The 20071-nt window shown below is 43.4% G+C and overlaps 1 protein-coding gene across 1 annotated transcript in view; it reads right to left on the reverse strand.

The window, feature by feature from the left end:
* PKHD1 (PKHD1 ciliary IPT domain containing fibrocystin/polyductin) overlaps positions 1-20071 on the reverse strand; it is a 253982-nt gene that overhangs the window by 191221 nt on the left and 42690 nt on the right. The window contains exons 31-34 of the mRNA XM_027738336.2: positions 17532-19145; positions 17243-17386; positions 9125-9338; positions 3539-3689 (exon numbers count right to left, since the gene is read on the reverse strand). Coding sequence (XP_027594137.2) covers positions 3539-3689; positions 9125-9338; positions 17243-17386; positions 17532-19145 — 2123 coding nt within the window. The remainder of the gene's footprint in view (positions 1-3538; positions 3690-9124; positions 9339-17242; positions 17387-17531; positions 19146-20071) is intronic.

Below are 20071 nucleotides of genomic sequence, written 5' to 3' on the forward strand. Positions count from 1 at the left end.
TGAAATCAGAGGTGAAAGGTCTCTCTTCCCTGCAGAATCAGGCAAATCTCACACAGATCATCCAAAAATTAAGGTATATAGTGTTAAGCTCTTAATTTTCATTAAAATAGAACTTTATATGCATTTATTGGTGGAAAAGGGAATTATGGAAATGGACAAAAATTCATCTATGAAGAGTTTGTATCCAGGTAAAACAACCCTCTAGTACTTGGAGCTTCTCTCTAAGACAATAAAAGTTCAAAGTACCAATATCTTTAATGCTGAACATGAGCAATTGGTAACAGGGTTGCTGAAAGCATCACAGAAACACAGACTTGGAAGAGGTCACCATCTTACCCATCCTCTTTCATACAGCCACCATGCTCCTTCCCAGCACCTCTGGAGCTTCTACCCAGCATTCTCCCACCAGGAGACTGATGTCAAACCTTTTCACATTCACAGTCTACATTTGCCTCATTTTCAGCCTACCAAATCCATTCGTCACAATAATCTCTTCCTTACTATTTTGAGATACATGAACAGGTCCTATTATGCATTTAATAAAACTGATGGAAAAATTACTTTACCCTAAAACTTGTATCATAAAATCATAGAATATCCTGAGTAGAAAAGGACCCACAAGGATCATTGAGTCCAACTCCTGGTCCTGCACAGGACAACTCTAAGAATCCCACCACATGGCTGAGAGCATTGTCCAAACACTGCTTGAAATCTGGCAGCCTTGGTATCATGACCACTTGTATCCCTTAGACTCAAGTTCCCAGAACCAACCTTCTACATTTATTTATTTGTTTATTTTCTGTTCTGAGCCAAGGCTTTCCTCTCTTCTTGCCAGTGCCTGTTCATTCCACACTCTTGACAGTATAAACCTCTGTCATCCATTCTACATCACCTCTTTTTGCTTACAATGCTGTCCTGGAGCTAATCCTGCTCCATCATCACACAATCACAGAATATGCTCAGTTGGAAGGGACCCACAAGGATCATTGAGTCCAACCCTTAGCCCTGCAAAGGACCATCCTTAAGAGTCACATCACGTGCCTGAGAGTATCATCTAAATGTTCCTTGAGCTCTGTCAGCCTTGGGGCCATGACCACTGCCTGGGGAGCCTGTTCAGTGCCCAACCACCCTTTTTCTAATATTCAACCTAAACCTCCCCTGACACAACTCCAGGCCATTCCCTGGATCCTGTCACTGGTCCCCACAGAGCAGAGCTCAGTGCCTGCCCCTCGTCTTCCCCTCACAAGGAAGTTGTAACTGCAGTGAGGTCTTCCCTCCATCTCCTGTTCTCCAGCTGAACAGACCAAGCGCCCCCATCCAACCATCCCTGCCCAAACCCTCCCACAAAGCCCACCTGGGCTGTGTTCTCAGCCTGCCTGGTCATCCCTCAGCTGGCAGAAGAAGAAGCAGAAAACAAATCACTGAGCAGTGCAGCTGTGCTGGGAACAGCCATGGATCATGCCCATTTTTTATGGAGTGCTTTGAGATCCTTGCATGAGCGTGCAATAGGAGTGCCAGATGTTATTATAAAGAGATGCAGACCCATTACTTGTACACAGAGTTGTGCTGCCTGCTAATAGCACCATTATCCTAAGGCACGTGGTGCTATTAATGCATTTCACTGCTTAGTGCTGAACCTGGGGACCATTTTTTCCACTGGAAAGGTAAGGCCAGTTCCCATGACATGATTTAAACCTCCACAGTGAAGCAGGCGAACGCTGCACCAGGTCGTAAATCTTAACGGGATGCTGTCAGCTAGAAAGGGACCAAAATTGAAACCATTTATCTGAACTCCCCACCCATCCACCTCTGCTCACCCAAGCCAGTTTTGGGAAGAGGGATAAAATGATTCCAAGTGCCCACCGGGTTCATTAAGCAGCGGCAAATCCCAGATCTAAAGTGCTGCTGTTTTCATCCTGCTCTGAACGAATTTGTTCATTCAGGACACTTAGGACTTCCTTGATTTTCCCTACTCTGAGCAGGAAACCATAGTAGGGACAAATCTTGCTACCTTTTCCTATTCTTGCTCCCTCCAAAGCCAAAAGACAACCTGTGATCCTCTACAGGACCTGTGACACAGCTGAGCTGCTCAGATCACAACTTGCAGCAGGTAATGCCCCTGTAATGCTCCAAACCAGGCTTTGGGGCTGTAGAGATGCTCTTATCCCATTTGGGAAGGAAAATATGAATATAAGGATTCATATAAGAAAATATCTCTTCCCTTTGCTGGCCTCCTGCAATAACCAACTAGCAATTTCTCTGGGGTTGATTTTCTTCTTAGCTGGGCATGTTTCTGACACAATAATTAGCAGGGCTGATGAGCAAACAAACACTAATAGGTAACAGGCTACATGTGACATTCCTTCACAGACCAAGGACAGGCTTAACAGAATGAAGGAAAGCAATTGTGTTTTAGGATACTCAGCTGTAATACATTCCTGTAATGTAGATTTACAGGGGGAGTGTTCAGAGACTCCTACGTGTAGAATAGGTCAGATATAGAATAATCAGAGAGAGAATCTCATGCTGAAAAAGCACTAAAATAAATGTCTGCCACGACACTGCAGATACTTTTGGGGTGGCAGACTAAATTTAAGTTCCTTAGATACAGGGAATATTGCAGATAGAGTTAAAAATTCCCATGGTAGCTTTAACATTGATGGTCAACTTCAGTTTCCTAAGTTTTAACTGTACTAAAAAGACTGTGATAATTTGATTTAATAGATAAAAACCAGCATTTGTTTTTTATCATAAATCAGGTGTGTAACTATTCCCCCTGACACTGCTCTGTACATGGTGGGTCTAAACCACTCCTCAGGAGTTGTTCATTTAGGAAAGGATGGTGACAATGGGACATTTGGTGTTCAGCAAATATCCAGCCCCTCTGAATTTCTTCTTACAGGTGGCACAACCCAGTATTCAGCTCAACGTCCCCAAAAACTCTGCAAAACTATGAGGACTCTAAAAGTACATTTTAGATTTGCAATGAACATTTTTCGGTACAGAAATGCTGGTAGTTTAGAATGAGAGCTTTTTGTCATCAGCTCTTTGCATATATCTTTTTTTCTTGCTACACCCACAGATTGCACTGGGAAGACTGTCCCATTTTCCTCCAGCTACTGAAAAGAAGCAAAACCCAAATATAACCAGAGCTGCACAAATGCTGAATTCTAAGTCTGTGCCAGAGAGCTGAAACTCTGCACCTCATGGCTAAGATTTCTGCTCAACAGAAAAAAACACTTTTAAAGCAGAATTGAATTCATATAAAAAAAGGAGAGTGTTAAAAAAGATATATATTGGCCAGAAAATAAGGTAAAGCTCATTTATGTCTCATAAAATACATGATTAACCATAGTTAACCATTAATTCAGCTGTGCTGCATTAGAACTGCTATTCAAAGTTGGAAAGCATTTAATATTATATATTGCTGCTGCTCAGCCTAAATTGTTTTTTTTCTTGCCCCCCTTTAAATGTACACAATATTACAAATTTAATTTTAAGCTGTTTGAATCAGTCTGTAAAAAAGATTTGATTATACCTGAGTGTTCTGGCCCCAGTTTTTCCATATCTCAGTAATCTTGGCAGTAATTGGCTGATTAGCTCCCTCACACTCCATCTCTGCCTCAGTTTCCATGGTAATGTTACAGGAGCTATTATAGATGAGAACTTCATCTCTTTCCACTTTAGGGCTGAAACGAGAAGGGAGGTTAAATGGGGTGTCATCAATCTTAATGAAATGCAATTATTTTTACTCTTATTAATCATTGCAAGCCATTAGCTTGTGGCAACTCCTGGCCACCATTTGTCAAACTTTGCAAATTTCTGTAATTTTGTTTCCATTCTTTTATTGTTTATTTGTTTTTTTCCCCCCTTTATCTGCACACACTCAGGATGAAAATACATGCAGTAAATATCTCTCGGTGATGCTTTTTTGCTTCCCCAAACTATTATAAACAGGAGCAAATGCCATTCTAGGACCAAGGCAGGGAGATAAGTGCAGACAACAGCGAGGGAATCAGCAGTGTTAGGATCAAAGATGGACTCCTGCATGGAGTAGGGTTTGCTCCTGTCTCCCCCCTCCCCATCTTACTCACACTTAGCAATGGGGAATGAATAACTCGCAATTCCCCTAGGGCAAGTGGAGAAATTGGAAAAACCACACAACTGGCTAACTGGTCCCTAATTCCAACTGTGAAAAAATGAGCTCATTTAGGGGTTCCAATTCCTGCTACCCAGCTGATTGCAGCGATGCTTTGTTGCTAACATTGGAACATTAACTTAGTAAATTAATTAAACTTACTTAACAGCCCAGACTAAGCAGATTCGATATATGTGCCAGTTATACCAGCAGACGTTTGCTCCAAAGCCTCTCCTTGCAAAGAGGGAAGAAGTAATAGAAAAAGTAGTGCGAAAGAAAAATTTTTTTTCCTTGATTTTCCTGCTGAAAGTTGCTGATTTTGGTAGTGTTTCATTATGGGGAGCTATAGGATTCAATATATGGTTTAGCGAGCATGGTGGTACTGGATTAACAATTGGACTTAATGATCTTAGAGGTCTTTTCCAATCTTAATGACTGTATGATTCAAAAGGGGGGGGAAACTTCTAAATTTATTTTTGCAGGCCTTGGCTCAGGACAGGATAATCCAATGTCACTTTTCATTCCTTCTTTGGCCATTGCTCCTTCTCCCTCCTCTCCCCACCCCACCAACCAGACACATACCTGCAACCTGTAGGAAGAAGGGCAGAAAGGAGATGAGTGACAGCAACACCAACACGACTCAGAAATTACATCACTTTCCTGAATGGCTAAGAAAGGACAGAGTTCTCTCAGGAAAGGACAACGTGATTTACTCAACAAAATAGAGGATCAGAGAGGCAGGACCAGGATTTTCAGACGTCTTCAGGTTCCCATATAATAGGGTTTGCTAAAGTGTCAAAGTTAGAATTATGGAATGGTTTGGGTTTGAAGGACCTTGAAGATCATCTCATTCCAAGTCTCTGCCATGGACAAGAACACCTTCCCCTACACCAGGTTGGTCCAGCCTGGTCTTGAACACTTCCAGGGATGGGGCAGCCACAGCTTCTGTGGGTAACCTGTGCCAGGGCCTCACCACCTTCACAGGGAAGAATTTCTTCCTAATACCTGGCAAAAATCAACCCTTTCTCGGTGTGAAGACATTTCCCCTTGTCCTGTCACTGCAGGCTCTTGTCCAAAGTCCCTCTCCAGCTCTCTGGGAGCCTCCTTAGGTACTGAAAGGTGTTCTGAGGTCTCCCCAGAGCTTTCTCTTCTCTGGGTTGAACGGTCCCAACTATCTCAGCCTTTCCTCAGAGCAGAGCTGCTCCATCTCTCTGATCATCTTGGTGGCCTCAACTGGACTCGCTCCAACAGCTCCATGTCCTTCCTGTACTGAGGACTCCAGTGCTGGACAGAGTGATCCAGGTGGGGCCTCATGAGAGTAGAGTAGAGGGGGGGAGAACCACCTCCCTTGACCAAAGTTCTACCAAAACTGACCAGCTGGAAAGCCAAGACTCAGAGCTTTGCTGGGAGGGTGATGATCAGGATGGTCTGATGACCCTGAAGGTTTTAAACTTTCATGCTGGATGCAGCAGCTCGCTCTACAGACAAAGCCCTGCTCTGACCATGCTTTTGTTGACCTTTTTTGAAGATTAAAGTGTTAAATGAAGCAGCCACATCAGAAACTACTAAAGTACTGCTAAAAAAGGCCTCTGCAAGTTGCTGAACCCCTTCAACGGTTACTTTTTTTTTTTTATGTATAAAAGAATTTTCCCTCTGCTGTATCAATAATCAAAATCCAGCCATAGGGAACTGCACTTGCCTTTGATAGTAACACTTGGAGAAATGCTCTTGTCCTGTACAGTAATCCACTGGACTGGGTTATCTTTCAAAACTGCAGAGTATTTATTTCTAATGCTCCAAGAAAAAAGTGCATCTTTTAAATTACCAACACTTTCAAAGGCAGAAGGGGGTGGTAGTTGGCTGGATGCAGGGCATGGGCCCAATTTACCAGACATTAAAAGCAATCCAAGGACCTTTGAGTGGTTTTCATGTTTTTGTTTGCTTGTGTGTTTGTTTATGTTTGGGAGATTTTGTTGTGTTTTTTCAATAAACAAGCTTTGTTTGTAAGCAAACAGAGGTTCCCTCCTGTCATCATGTAACCACGTCCTGAAACACTGATGCTGGAAAACTGTCAACAAATTGCAGTGATTAAAGGAAAAGTAATAAAAGGAATTAATTATTAAAGAGAATTCAGGAATGTACATTGATACAGGTGTTGTTAATGGCAAACCTTGCAACTCTTCTAAGGAAAATGCTTTTGCCACTGTGTGTTCACAAAGGATGGGCTGTGGTACAGACTAGAAAAGGAAAAGATTTATTTAAACCACTGTAAAAAGTTGCCCAGAGAAGCTGTGGCTGCCACATCCTTGGAAGTGTCCAGGTCCAGTTTGGACAGGGCTTGGAGCAACCTGGGATAGTGGAAGGTGTCCCTGCCCATGGCAGGGGGTTGGAACAAAATGAGATTTAAGGCCCCATCCAACCCAAACCACTCTGTGATTCTATAAAATTCATAAGAAAGAATGGGAGAGATTCAATGTGCACTTCAACCAGGAATTAATTCAGTAGTTTTGTCCCCATCCTGGTACAAATGTCTTAGCTCTTGAGCATTTGCACAGAACTTAAATTAATATATATTTTTATCATTGTTAGTCATTATTATTAACTACAGCAATCAATGTGTATTACTTCAGGAATTCACCAAATAGTTCTTTTCTGGTTGGAACACTTTAGTTTTCTAACACTGCACAGATTTCATGAATATTTTGAAATGAAACATTTTTCTGAACAGAAATGTGGAATAAAAAAGTTTTCAGAAGTGCTGAAATAGGTCAGTTTGAATGATTTAAATCTCTCTCTTTCTTCCCAGATTTCTCAAATCAGGAAACTCATTTGAAAACAAACAAATCTTTGTCCCCGCTTCCCTTTAGCAAGAAGCAGTTTAGAAATAGATACACCAGAAAAAAACATCAGGACTCTGGAAAACTACTCAGGAGCCCAAGTTTGAATTTCTAACTAAAAGACAAGCATGAGCACAATAAAGATGACAATACGAAAGAGGTTGAAGAAAATTAGTTAAAATTAGTTAAATTTCAGGGATTTTTTCCAAAATCAGTTAAATTTCAGGGGTTTTTTTCCCCTCTAGGACTCCCTACTCTTGTCCTCCCCATTTCCTGGGATGTTACAGGACATTACCAGTGCACAGTATGACTGTGGACACTTGGCCAGTTGTATAGATCAGGGCAGAATTCTGTCTTCCTTCCACTCAATAGGAAAATAATTTCTTTCTCCCTAATAATGATTTTCTCAAAACTGACAAGAATTTTCTTAAGTCCAGACCTTATGAAACCTAAGTCAGATTTAAAAAAATGATGGGGAGGAAATGACAGACTGACAGGTAGGTGCTGTAACTGTGAAAATCTTTTTTTTTCTTTTTTAAATTAATTTCATTTTTAGACTTCTACTTTTTATATTTTTAAACAGGTTAAAAAAATTGTGCAATTTGTGTCTTTGTAAAATAAATGCCAGTTGTTTTTTTTTCCTGAGGAATGCTGGGTATCCAGAACTCCCTCTGGTGATTCACAACACCAGCTTTGATGTGAGGATCAGGTAGGAATGGGGACCAAATCTCTGCAATTCCACTGAAATACCTGGACTGTGGCAAGATGCAGCAACCAGGAGTGGATTTACCATGTCCAGCAAATCATGGGCAGTGCATTACAGCACTGTTCTAACTCTCTATTTATTTAATAACTTTTGGAAAGTTTTGCTCATCTCACTCCAGTACCTAAAAGAGGGCTTACAAGAAAGCTAGAGAGGGACTTTTCACAAATACATGGAATGATAGGACACAGGGGTATGCCTTAATTTGAAGGAAGGGAGATTTAGGTTAGGTATTAGGAAGAAATTCTTTACTGTGCGGATGATGAGACACTGGTACAGGTTACCCAGAGAAGCTGTGGATGTCCCACCCCTGGAAGTGTCCAAGGCCAGCTTGGACAGGGTTTGGAACAACCTGGGATAGTGGAAGGTGTCCCTGCCCATGTCAGGGGGTTGGAACTTGATGAGTTTTAAGGTCCATTCCAATTCAAACCATTCTATGATTTGTCTGTTTATTCCCTAATTCAGACATCCTCTTACTCCTGGAAGTAAATGCCTTGCAGGTATAAATCCCTACTATGCCATCAAAGACAACAGTTCCAGATTATACTCCTGGACAACTTGGCTTTGGATTTGCAAAGCCTGAGCCATAAGTGCCTGAGCACCCTTGCTGAGCAAATATTGCACAGCCTGATGAATTTACTCTGTGACTCTTTACTTGGGAAACTACTTGGAGAGAGGAAGGATGGGGATGGGGGGGGGAGAAAGAAGGGGGGGAAAGTAGGAAAAAAAAGGCTTATGCTTTTCATAATGCCTAATCTTTTTTCCCATTGGCATTCACCAGATGTTGCTTTGGATCAGAAGATAAATATTAAAACCTAAGAAGGAACAAAGCAGGCTGTTTACGAGATGGATTTTCTGATGTCTCTCAAACACTTTAAAGATGGGAGGGAAGGAGGGGGGTAGAGATGCTTTGATAGGCACAAGGAATGAATTTCACAACCCAGCGGAGCTCTCTAGTGGTCTCAAGGCTAAATTGCTCTATTGGCATCAACCTAAGAATTAGGAATTTCACAGACTATGCTGAGTTGGAAGGGATCCACAAGGGATACACAAGGATCATCGAGTTCAACCCTGCATAGGACCATCCCAAGAGTCACACCATATGCCTGAGAGTATTGTGCAAATGCTCCTTGAGCTCTGGCAGCCTTGGTGCTGTAGTCGTGTCTCTAGGAAGCCTGTTCCAGTACCCAAACACCCGCGGGGGGAAGAGACTTTTTCTAATATCCACCCTAAACCTCCCCCAACACAACTTCAGGTCATTCCCTTGCAATTTGATCCTTCAGTCCATCATTTGGCAGGGGCCAATTCTGCAAAAGGTAGAATAACCTCTGTGGGATGTTATTCATGGATGGAGTTACCCAGCTGTTGGAGAGATACAGCACTAACCTGGCAAAGAGTCCAGCAAAACACCTCTGGGGTGGGGTGGTGTCCCTGTGGTGCCACTGAGGGGGGCTGTCCTCACAGACATAGAGGTAGGACACAGATCCTTTCTGCTGGTAGGGACCCACTGTGACTTGGACATCACATTCAATGAAGGTGGCTCTGTCTTCTCTACAGTCAGCAGAAGAAGGTGTCAGGCCACAGAGAGTGGCCAAAGAAGCTGCAAAGACAGGAGAGGGAAGAAATAACCCAAATAGCGTATTTTACTACTGACTTGTGTCACTGGAGAAGGTGTCCTTGCCCACAGCAGGGAGGTTGGAACTAGATGAACTTTAAGGTCCCGTCCAACCCAAACTATTCCATGATTCTTTGACTCCTGATGTGCACCCAGCCTCTCTTTAGGTGCATCCTTTTCAAGGATGAGTAGATCTTCATGCTGCTCCTTTGTGCGAGCAAGCACGTAACCTCCGCTGTGTGCTGATCACCAGGATGGTCTTTGGGATCAAACTGCTCTGTCCAGGAGGAGATGGCATAAGGGATTAAATAAGAGCATGGACATTTTTTCTGGGGAAGACAGACCATGGCTTACGGACCAGGCATAAGGCACAAATCTTTTACCAAGGACATGTGACAACCTTATGTCTCTTGCAACTTTGAAATCCAGAAACAGGCTTCATGGAAGCACTGATGGAGCTTGGAGGGTTCCTGGGGAACTGGTGTGAGCAAGGTGGGATCTTGAAATGTGGTCCCAGTTTGACTTGGTGGATGTGGTGAAAAGTGTAATGGGAGCAGCTGTTTTTCTTTGAGATGCATTTAATGGACAAGTGATGTGAATACCTGGAAGAATTTTTTCATGGAAAGGGTTGTCAAGAGAATTGGAAGGGGCTGACTAGGGAGGTGGTGGAGCCTCCATCCCTGGAGGTATTCAAGGAGTGACTGGACGTGGCACTCAGTGCTCTGGGCTGGGTGACAAGGCGGAGATTGGTCACAGGTTGGACTTAATGACTTTGGAGGTATTTTCCAGCCTAAATGATTCTTTGATTTTGTGAACAGAAATTAGGTTTTCTTATTCTAAATCCAGACAAAAAAAATGCTAAAAAAATAAAAGTATTAGGAAGTCTTACTGAAGTTCAGATTAAATTGAAATGTTTGGGTTTAATATTTTTAAAAAGGAAACCTTCAAGCCTTAAACCATGACAGACATTAAAACTGTTTCTCTCAAAACCCTGACTTTTGGGGAATTTTCAGTAGTCCTGAATTAACCAAACAATTGTAATGAACTCCTGAAAAGATCTGTGGACAGTGTAACAGTCTGTGCTGTAGTATCCAAGAGTGTTTCTCAAGCATCAGAAATGTGCAATCAATGGGAATTTATCAAAAAAGGTTTCTTTCTATTTGCTTTTTTAAGTTCCAGTTTGTTCAAAAGGTTTCTTGTTTGCTGCAAAAGTGTCATTGTCAATGAGTGTCTTGTCTCCTAATCAATTCTGAAAAACGTGGTTTGAAATTGTAAAAATATGAAAATGTTCTATTTCCTCTGCTAAAATATTAAGCACATTTTGCTACGAATGATTATTTCATATGGGGTATTTCTGAAGAGTTTATAACTGTTTAATGTTTCAGGTGTTTTTTGAAATATTAAAATCTAGCATTTCATGTTCTCTGAACTTCAGAGAATTCACAGTTCTACTGTATTTTTCTTCTCTGGATTTAGAATGAGGGAAAAAAAAAGGTTAACCACATCTTCACAAATTTTCCAATTTGCTTAATCCCTTTTCTTCCCCAAATCCAGTGGCAATTCTCTTGATCAGCACCCGTTCAAACACAGCCAAACACAATCCCTGCCTCAAAGACCTACATCTAAACAGGATGAGGAATAGACAGAGAAGCTTAAAGGAATGATGGTACCATGTCTATATTTTGCTTTTATTGTCCAGAAATTATGTCTAGACCCACCGCAGATGTTCTATGTCTCCCACAAAAGCCTTGTGCCTTTCTTGAGGCCAGGTTGCCACTCCAAGGACATTTTAAGCACTAGATATCTGTGTTTTGACAAATAAATACCACCCAAGAGAACTAAGTGCTACAAAAAACTTGCCTTTGCAACAACCTGCAGCAGAACAAATTTATTGCAGGAAGGTTTTGGTCTTCTTTCTGGTCTTGGAAAAAACACTTTAGAATTTTCCTATGTGGAACTCTTACTTCTGGATGAATGTTGAAAATTACTCATAGAATCCCACTGCTTGACTATTTTCCTCACTATTTTGCTGCTGTCAAAAAACTTGCCTGGCTCATGTAGGTCACCAGAAGGTGTTTCCTGCTCAGCCCTTAGAGTTCAGAAGAAGAACAGCCTGTCACTCTTTGGATACCCCCAAAATGTGGAAATTGGGCATTTTTGATTTGCTCCAGTGCCCTCAGCCCAACGCCTGTAGAAATACAGAGCCTCGTATCCTGCCAATAGCTGAAATAATCTTTAACTCAAACCAGGCAAACAAAGGTATTAATTTATAAAATATAAGTTAGAGAACATGGTTACAAAGGGCTATAAAGAGATCAATGAAAGCAAAATCCCAGCAAACCCTTTTTAATCTACACTCCCCAGAATCAAATTTAGAATTGCTTTCTCTCTCTCTCTCTCTCTCAGGTGGAAGGAGGGAAGAATCTCATCTCCACACCCTACATCTGTCCAGCTGATGGAGTCACCACTCTTAGAGATTATGTCCTTTTCCTATTCCTTCTTTGGGGATCTCCAAGGTCCCCCTATTCCTCTGCTCCCAGAGCACTTAATATCTTTTCTCAGTTAGGAGGATGTCTTGGCCTTTCAATTCTCCTTCCTCTGACCATGAAACACAAATATGCCTTGGTATTGTTGGTGTCATTGTCTGCTGCCACAACAGCAGCAAAAAATACCAACTAAAGATTTCAACACACTTTTAGCACGTCCTAAAAGGATATTCTGCCTGTTCTGGGGCACAGTTCTTCTGCTTGCTTAATTGGTTAGTGTTCAAACCCCAGAATGAAGCTTCTTTATGCTTTATATTCCCTATCAAGATAAAACCTGCAATCCCATGGCTGAGATGGAAGCACTCAGCCCTTTACAGCTTCTCTTTTGAGATCAGACACAATGGCAGCCAAATCTCTGCATGCTGGTAACGGGTTAGGGACCAACTGCCCCCAAACCTGGCTTTGAGGGGTACTCTGGCTTAATCCAGTATCCTGGGCTGCTCAGCACAGGGGTTTTGTTCTGGGTCACTGTTTAATAACAACTACTGGACATGTGATGAGGCTAAAACCTACAGGAGGTTCCAAGGGCAGCTGTGGGTTGATTGAAGAACTGCCCGAGGAGTCCTGGTGCCAAACCACACATTCCCAGTTATCCACCACTCACTGTGGAGCACAACATTAACATGTGCTTAACAGGGAAGACAGAGATTTAAAAAAAAAAATAAGTTAATAAAAGGGCGAGGAAAAAAGAGACTTGTTAAGGTCATTGAGTCCAACCTCTGCCTATGAAGAATTGCTCCCTGGGAGACATTCATTTCGCACAGCCGAGTTTCAGAAGTCCCAAGAGGTGGCTTTCAAGCCTCTATTCCACTACCTGATAGATCTCACTGTCAGAACATTCCTGCCATGTAATCAATATGCTTTATTCCCCCCCTTTCTTAATTCATTTCTGGATTTGAAAGACAGAAGGGACCCTTTGGATCTCTTGGTTTGATGCCCACAATAAACATCCGAGGCCCTGACTGCTACTGAGGTGTCAATTGCCACATGTCTTCTTGATTTCTTCTGCATTTCCTCATACAAATCACCCCATTTCTCTGGCTATGGTCACCCTAGGTCTTCTTGTTACAACCAAAACTAACTCCACTCTCTCCTCTTGCCCCATTCAAAGAGCTCCACCAACCCATGTCTCTCATCCTTTTCAACCAGCCCCATTTCTGGCCTCTAATTTAAATCCTCATCCTTAAAAGTCCACTTTTACCAGTGGAATCTGGTAATTGGTAGGTTCAGGACTTGCTAACAAAGATCCCAAGAGCTGCTACATCAAAAAGTCCTAAAGCCAGACTTGTTATCCCCCGAGCACGCTGACGCAACCAGACCAATCAGGCTCAACTTTTACCTTGATGGATCTTATCAGTTCAACTCCTTTTAAAGGTGCCTTCCTTACCCTCACCCCAACATCAAACATACAATCTCAGGTACTGGCTTACTGCAAAATTTATATATGGTACCTGCCCTAATATCACCTGAGAGGAATGTTCAGTTATTTTCTCACTTGCCTCAAGCTTCCCACCAGTCTCCCCATCTTTCACAGGAGCGCAATTCAATTCCACAGACATCAACCACGTGTTCTGTAAATTTAACCTGAGCTGAACAGAACCCACAGCTGTATTTGCATTCATCAGCTGTGCTTCAGCATGAGCATAAAGAGAAGGGGGGAGCTTTCAGAATCATAGAATCATTTCAGTTGGAAAAGCCCTCTAAGATCAAGTCCAACCATTCCCCCAGCACTGTCAAGCCTACCACTAAACCATGTCCCCAAGTGCTACATCTACACAGCTTTTGAATGCTTCCTGTGTTGTTGATCCTGTCAATTATCTCTCCTTACCAAACCTTTAAAAAAACTCATGGGTCAGTTTTTTCTCTTTGTTTTGGTTTTCCTTGAAGGCCATGTGGTTTTGCTAATTTTATTTAATTTTCTTAATTTTTTTAAGCTTTAGGGATGGAACTCATATTTTAGCTCTATTCTGCACTGATTTTTCTGCATCTTTCAAAAGACAACAGTTTCCATAAACGAGTCTAGGTTTGCACTCCCATTCCTTGTGCTCTGGATTGAGCACATCTCAGCAAGAACATGCCCAGCTCTCGTCAATGATCAAACCAAAACCTTGCTGCGACCCTGCTCAGCACCCATTCCTAAGGAAGACCCTGTGGGACAGGGTCTTATGGATGAATCCTGCTGAGCCCAGCAATTCCTCATCTCTTAGAAAACTGCCTGTTTGATGGGAAAGAAGTCACATTTCCTACCTGCAGAGCTTTGCCCTCTGGATCTGATCACGTGGGCGAGCTACAGGAACCAGTTGGGGATTCCCACGTGAACATCTTTAATCTTAAGCAGGCCAGACACAACATGACCCAGTGCTGAAACCCCAGGGCAGGCAGCTGCCACCTGACATCCCACAGTGCCAGAGAGGAGGTGTTTCTGCTTCATAGGACATAGTAACAGAAGAAATTCAGCTTAAACTCTTCATTTCACATCACTCCGTTGGGCGATAAGAGCCAGGAAATGTCACACGAGCGTCCAACCTGGGTGAGCCACCGAAGGGGCCCTGGGGCACCACAGACCTATCCCTCTCATTCCTTCATGGTTCGTGATCCTGCATCCCTGAATTGGCTTTGCCACCTCTCCCATATGGATGAGACAGTAAAAGAAAGGTCTGAGCACTGGATGTGTGAGTGCCAAGTGGCAAAATTCCTCGGGCAAACAGCAGTGTGTAAACCGTGAGGTGAGGCTGGACTAACTGCACTTAACACATCCACTCTTACCCTAAATGTAGTGCTGTGGGGGTGACTCTTTAAATATTAAGTGGAATACTCTCTGGAAAGCATCTTCCTCTATGTACAGATTCACCTGTGCCAGATGTAAATGTGCAAAGGCTGAATACAGCTGTCTCAGAGTGTTCAAATCGCCTGATAAACACAGATTTGAGCAGCCTGGAAAGAATTTATTTTTTTTTAAGGCAAGAAAAAAAGATATTTTCTTGTAAATATTTAATTAACGTTTTTGCAACTCAGCTGGTGAGACTGACGAGGCTGTAAAACCCAGGGCAGGGGAGAGAGGGATTATAACTCTGCCTTTGGTTAGTGAGGCAACACATCCTTTGCATCTCCTCCTCAAAAACACAAGGAGCGATCAGCATTCCCTTGCTGACATCTAGTGTCAGGAATAAGCATCGTGGTCCTGCCTGTGAGATGGTTTTCCCCAGGCTCCCTCTCCCACCAACCACTCAGTGAATTTTCAACACAGTTATTAATGTTTTCACACTTTGGATCAATTTGATCACATTTTATTTTGCTATTCTCCCTGCAATAACTGGACTGCTGTGTTGTGCTCTGATATTTTTTTTTCAGCACTCCAGCACCATGTCTTTTTTCTTTTTAAAATAACAAGCAGTTTTGTGAGTTGTGCCTGGATCTTGCTTAAAATGAAGAAAATTGAGCCCGTTTGACTTCTTGGTGTCTCCTTTTGAGTGCTTGTGCTTAGGTTTTAAAGCCCCAGGATTTTTTTCCTTACATTTTTGTTAGCATTCTTCGTGGGTAGGGGTTGGAACTAGGTGATCTTTAATGTCCTTTCCAATCATTCTGTGATTATATGAAAGAAACTGTTCAAAATGACATCACCAAATATAGAATTTTGGAATAAGTGAGGCTGAAGAGAACACCTGTATGCCTTTTGTCACAACTCTTGTTCAAAAGAATTTTAAATTTCACATTGGACTGGTTTCTCAGCAACTAATTTAGTCAACTTCTGATTATTTTGGAGGATAGAGATTCCACATGCCTTTGAGCAAAACCCTGGAAACTCACCCTGAAGGACACTCTCAGTTGACACCTTTCTTCCATGTCCATAAAGGATAAGAGGTCATGGATCTTTAATGACTGATGATTTGATCACATGATCATTGGATCTCTGGATGGTCACAGAGCAGCAGATATTTCTGTAGACCTCCAGATGCTCTCCAAGCTTCAGAGGTGTGAAGGGGGCTGAAGTGTTGCACTTCCAAGGTTTGGAATCACAGATTCACAGAATCATTTAGGTTGGAAAAGACCTCCAAGATCACTGAGTCCAACCTGTGACTGATCCCCACCTTGTCAATGAGACAAGAGCACTGAGTGCCATGTCCAGGTGTTTCCTGGACATAGGATGGGGACTCCACCAAGAAGTCAAGCACCAAAGTGTTCCATGTTCAGCATTTGGGGAATGGTATATGTTTCATATAAGATTTAAGAGTCCTAAAATCCTGCCTTTTGCAGAGTTTAGGACCCTAATTCTGTGCTTCCAGTAGGAAAGGGAGGAAGCATGTCTTGTCCCAGAAAATGCCCATTTTGAAGAGCTTGCTCCAAAGCTGAGGTAGGGTTATTTCTCTCTTTGAGAAAGTTGGAGATCATGGATTCATCCCGTGCTGCCAGTCTCCAGTTAAGGAGGATGCTCCCTTCTTGCTCTCAAGGAATTCAAATCCTCATCTCCAGCTTTCTAAAGGTAGGAACTGGCCATGGTACATCATTTGTTCATTCTTCTAGTCATTCACTCTTTTCCTCCCAGCCTTTTTCCCCACTGAGGTTTTCCCACAATGTAGCCAAAACACAAAATGTGTGGGGCCACAGAACTGTAGAATCATTAAGGCTGGAAAAGGCCTTTAAGATCAAGTCCAACCACCAACCCAACACTGTGTTCCCCACTAAACCATGTCCTCAAGTATCACAACTACATGTTTTTTGAACACTTCTAGGGATGATGACTCCACCACTTTCTCGGGCACTCTGTTCCAATGCTTGGAAACACTTTCTGTGAAAAAAACCTCCTAATATCTAATCTAAACCTCCCCTGGTGCACCTTGAGGCCATTTCCTCAGAAGAAAAGGCATTTAAGGGCATTCAATTAGCTACAATAGTCATGACATGATGGCCAAGAAATGCTTAGATACCCAACCCTACAGTCCACAGGCACATTTTATGTGAGAGAGCTTTCCCAAGGAATAACTGCCACAAGGAAACCTTGCTGTTGTGCATATCTCATGCACACTCACAAAGCACATATCACCACGGGCACATGGTGGATCTAGTGCAGCGTCCATGGCCATTGACACAAAAACTCACCCTGACACCATCTATCTTCAGCCCAAAAAACAGAAGTCATAGAATTGTGGAATCATTAAGGCTGGAAAAGACCTCCAAGATCATCAAGTCCAAACTTCATCAACACTGTGTTGATTTCCCTCCTTTCTCCAGGGCTGCTCTCTGTTCTCCTGGGATGAGACACACTGGTACCCCCTTTTTTGGGCCAAGCTAGGGTTTTAGGGGATATATTTTTAACACAATGATAGGTTTTGTGCTTTAACTGACCATGTAAGCGTGGGGCAAGGCAGCTCAGCTCAGTCACGGTCATCTTGGCCAAAGGTTCACAGTTGGTGCCACAGACTGTGACCAAAGTCTTCCCAGGGGAAAACCCACTTCCATACAGGTAAACTGCTCCTCCACTCAAGCCACCTTGGGAAAGGACAGAAAAGGGGATTTCAGACAGATCCTGACAGGCAGCTGTCAATAAAAGTAATTTTTTTCATTCATATTTTTTGCTTTTATGACAAAAAAGCCTGTCACTGCAGTCCCTCACACAACATCCTCCATGACTTACCCCAGTTGTGACTCACAGCTGTCACTGTCAGCTGAGAGGTGAACGTCAGGTTGGAGGAAGCCCAGCCCCTGGGGATATCCAGGCCCAGCACAGGATATTCACCCACAGGGAGCAGAGGAGCTGAGCACTGCAACATGGAGCCAGCGATGGTGACACCACTACAAGCAAAGTCTCCAATAAACACATGCAGGGTGTCCCTCTCTGTGACCTGTGACACTGTCATTGTTAGAAGGAGACCAGTTGCAACAAGTGAAAGGAAAGCTGGGGTAAACTCCTCACTGTAACTTATTGTTCCAAGGAAATAGAAATGTTCGTCCACTTTCAGACTCAGAGCTCTGGTACCGTTAGCCGGAGGCACCGTGCACTGGAGAGCAGCACAGGTGACACTGAGGATGTGGCAGGGGTGGTGATCTATGAGAACAGAAGTTGTTCTCTGCCCTTTCAGTGCTGAGCCCGCCAAGGTGAGCAGACCTCCCCCGTTGGTGCTGAAGTTTTGTGGGTAGAACCGATCCACCCGAGGCAGGATGGGGAGGACCCTCGATGCCTCCCTAAAGCAAGCATTCCCACTTTTCCTGTTGGATATGGAAATGCTGTGCTCCCCTGGGGCAAGGCAGGCTGTCTGGCACTCGATGATGGTCTCGTTCCAGAAAGTCACCTTGCAGACAGTGTGGCTGTTCACACGTACCAGGGGGCTGTCGCTTGGCCAGGCCAGCCTCTGTCCTTTGATTGTCACATAGGTGAGTGTCCCATTGGTCTTCCAGGTCACCAAATGTACCAGAGGGGTCCACTGCTCATGGAGGTGGAGTGTACATTCCCCAAGGCACACACTGTTGACCCCATTGACAGTCACTGTGACACTGAGAGCCCGGGAAGCCTCAGCCAGCCCCTGAGAGCGCAAAGGATGTGAAGCTGGAAGGACAACACAACTAATGGCATTGTAATCAGACTTCTGGATCTCACAGGAATAATTACTCTCCAGGTTGACCTGTACCAAATTCCTCCTGGATTTTAAAGCAATGCCAGATATAGTGAGCAACATCCCACCGCAGATTGATCCTTTTGCTGGGAATATGGAGGTTATCCGTGGAGTTACTGTAAGGGCCTGCTGCCCTGCTGTCACATGGGCATATCCCAGCTGCCTATGGACAACCTGGATGGAGAAAATCCCAGGTTCCAGGCTGTTCAGTGACAAAGAGCACTGATAAAACATTGCAGACTTGTTGCCACGTTGAAACTCAAGTTGACATTCACTGTGTCCAAGCTTAGCCACAGATCCAGTGATGTTTATCCCCTGGATGCTCAAGAGTAGGCTGCTGTCTGTGGTTTCTGTTTCAACAACAGTAACAAGGGGAGTCAAAGCTCTTTGGTAGTTAAAGGTGGTGGTCCTTTTGGCCAAGAGAGTGTATTGAAGTGACCTGCTGCTGATGACAACGTTTACTCTGACAGAGATGTCTTGTGAATCTTCATCAGACAAATTAGCAGCTGGTGGGGTCAGGCACCAAATTATCTCTTCTTCCAAGTGAGTAACCGCACAGGTTTGATTGCTCATTGAAACAGAAACCAGGTCAGGATTTTGGCTAAAGCCCACCCCAGAGATTGTGAGCAGTGTTCCACCTAGGAGTAAAACAAAATAAGGAAGAAGGACGTTATTGGCAGGAAAGGAATTAATGACTGTCCGTGAACAACCACAAACCGTGATCTTTAAGGTCCCTTCCAACCCAGACCATTCTATGACAAAGCTGATAAGCATGATTGTCTTAGCCAGGGTGAATGGAAGAAGAAATAAAGTTCTTTTTTATTTGGATAGGACAGTTAGAGACGATAAGCAACTGTATATCAGGATAATGCTACGTGGACAAGAGGCTGAGGTAATAGGTAGCCAGGGACCCTCATGGCAGTAAATGACAGTAAAGAGCCACTACAAATCTGGAGAAAGCTGCTGTGAAAGGACCCCAGAGAGTAAACTGAGACTGAACTCTTCATGGAATGGGACTGTCCATACAAGTAGATGAGAAGATGGTTTGGTCCTGCTGCCTACAGGGAAGCAGAACATAGGAATGACTACTTTCAAACTCAGGCAGAGTTCCAAATTTCATACGATCACAGAATGGTTTGGGATGGAAGGACCCTAAAGCTCATCTCATTCCAACCCCCTGCCATGGGCATGGACACCTTCCACAGGATCAGGTTGCTTCAAGCCCTGTCCAACCTGGCCTTGGACACTTCCAGGGACGGGGCAGCCACAGCTTCTCTGGGCAACCTCTGCCAGGGCCTCAGCACCTTCACAGTAAAGAGCCCATCTGAAACCTCTCTCCCTCTTCCTTTCATTATTGGTACTCCCACTGCTTTGCCTTGCTTCAACCTCTTTATCCATTAAGCCCATTCCCTTCCTTTTCCCATGATTCGCCTGCAAAATATTGGTTTATGATGGGATTCTTTCTGAGTGAGCTCAAATCCTTAATCCAGATGCCCACACTAGTGTTAGAGACAACAAAAGACTAGAGGTAAAGGGGGGAGAACTGGTGCTTTTTGTAGCAATG

The sequence above is a fragment of the Pipra filicauda genome, unplaced genomic scaffold, assembly GCF_003945595.2.
Source record: "Pipra filicauda isolate LSUMZ 115617 unplaced genomic scaffold, ASM394559v2 scaffold24_size8852520_pilon, whole genome shotgun sequence".
Taxonomy (NCBI): Eukaryota; Metazoa; Chordata; class Aves; order Passeriformes; family Pipridae; genus Pipra; species Pipra filicauda.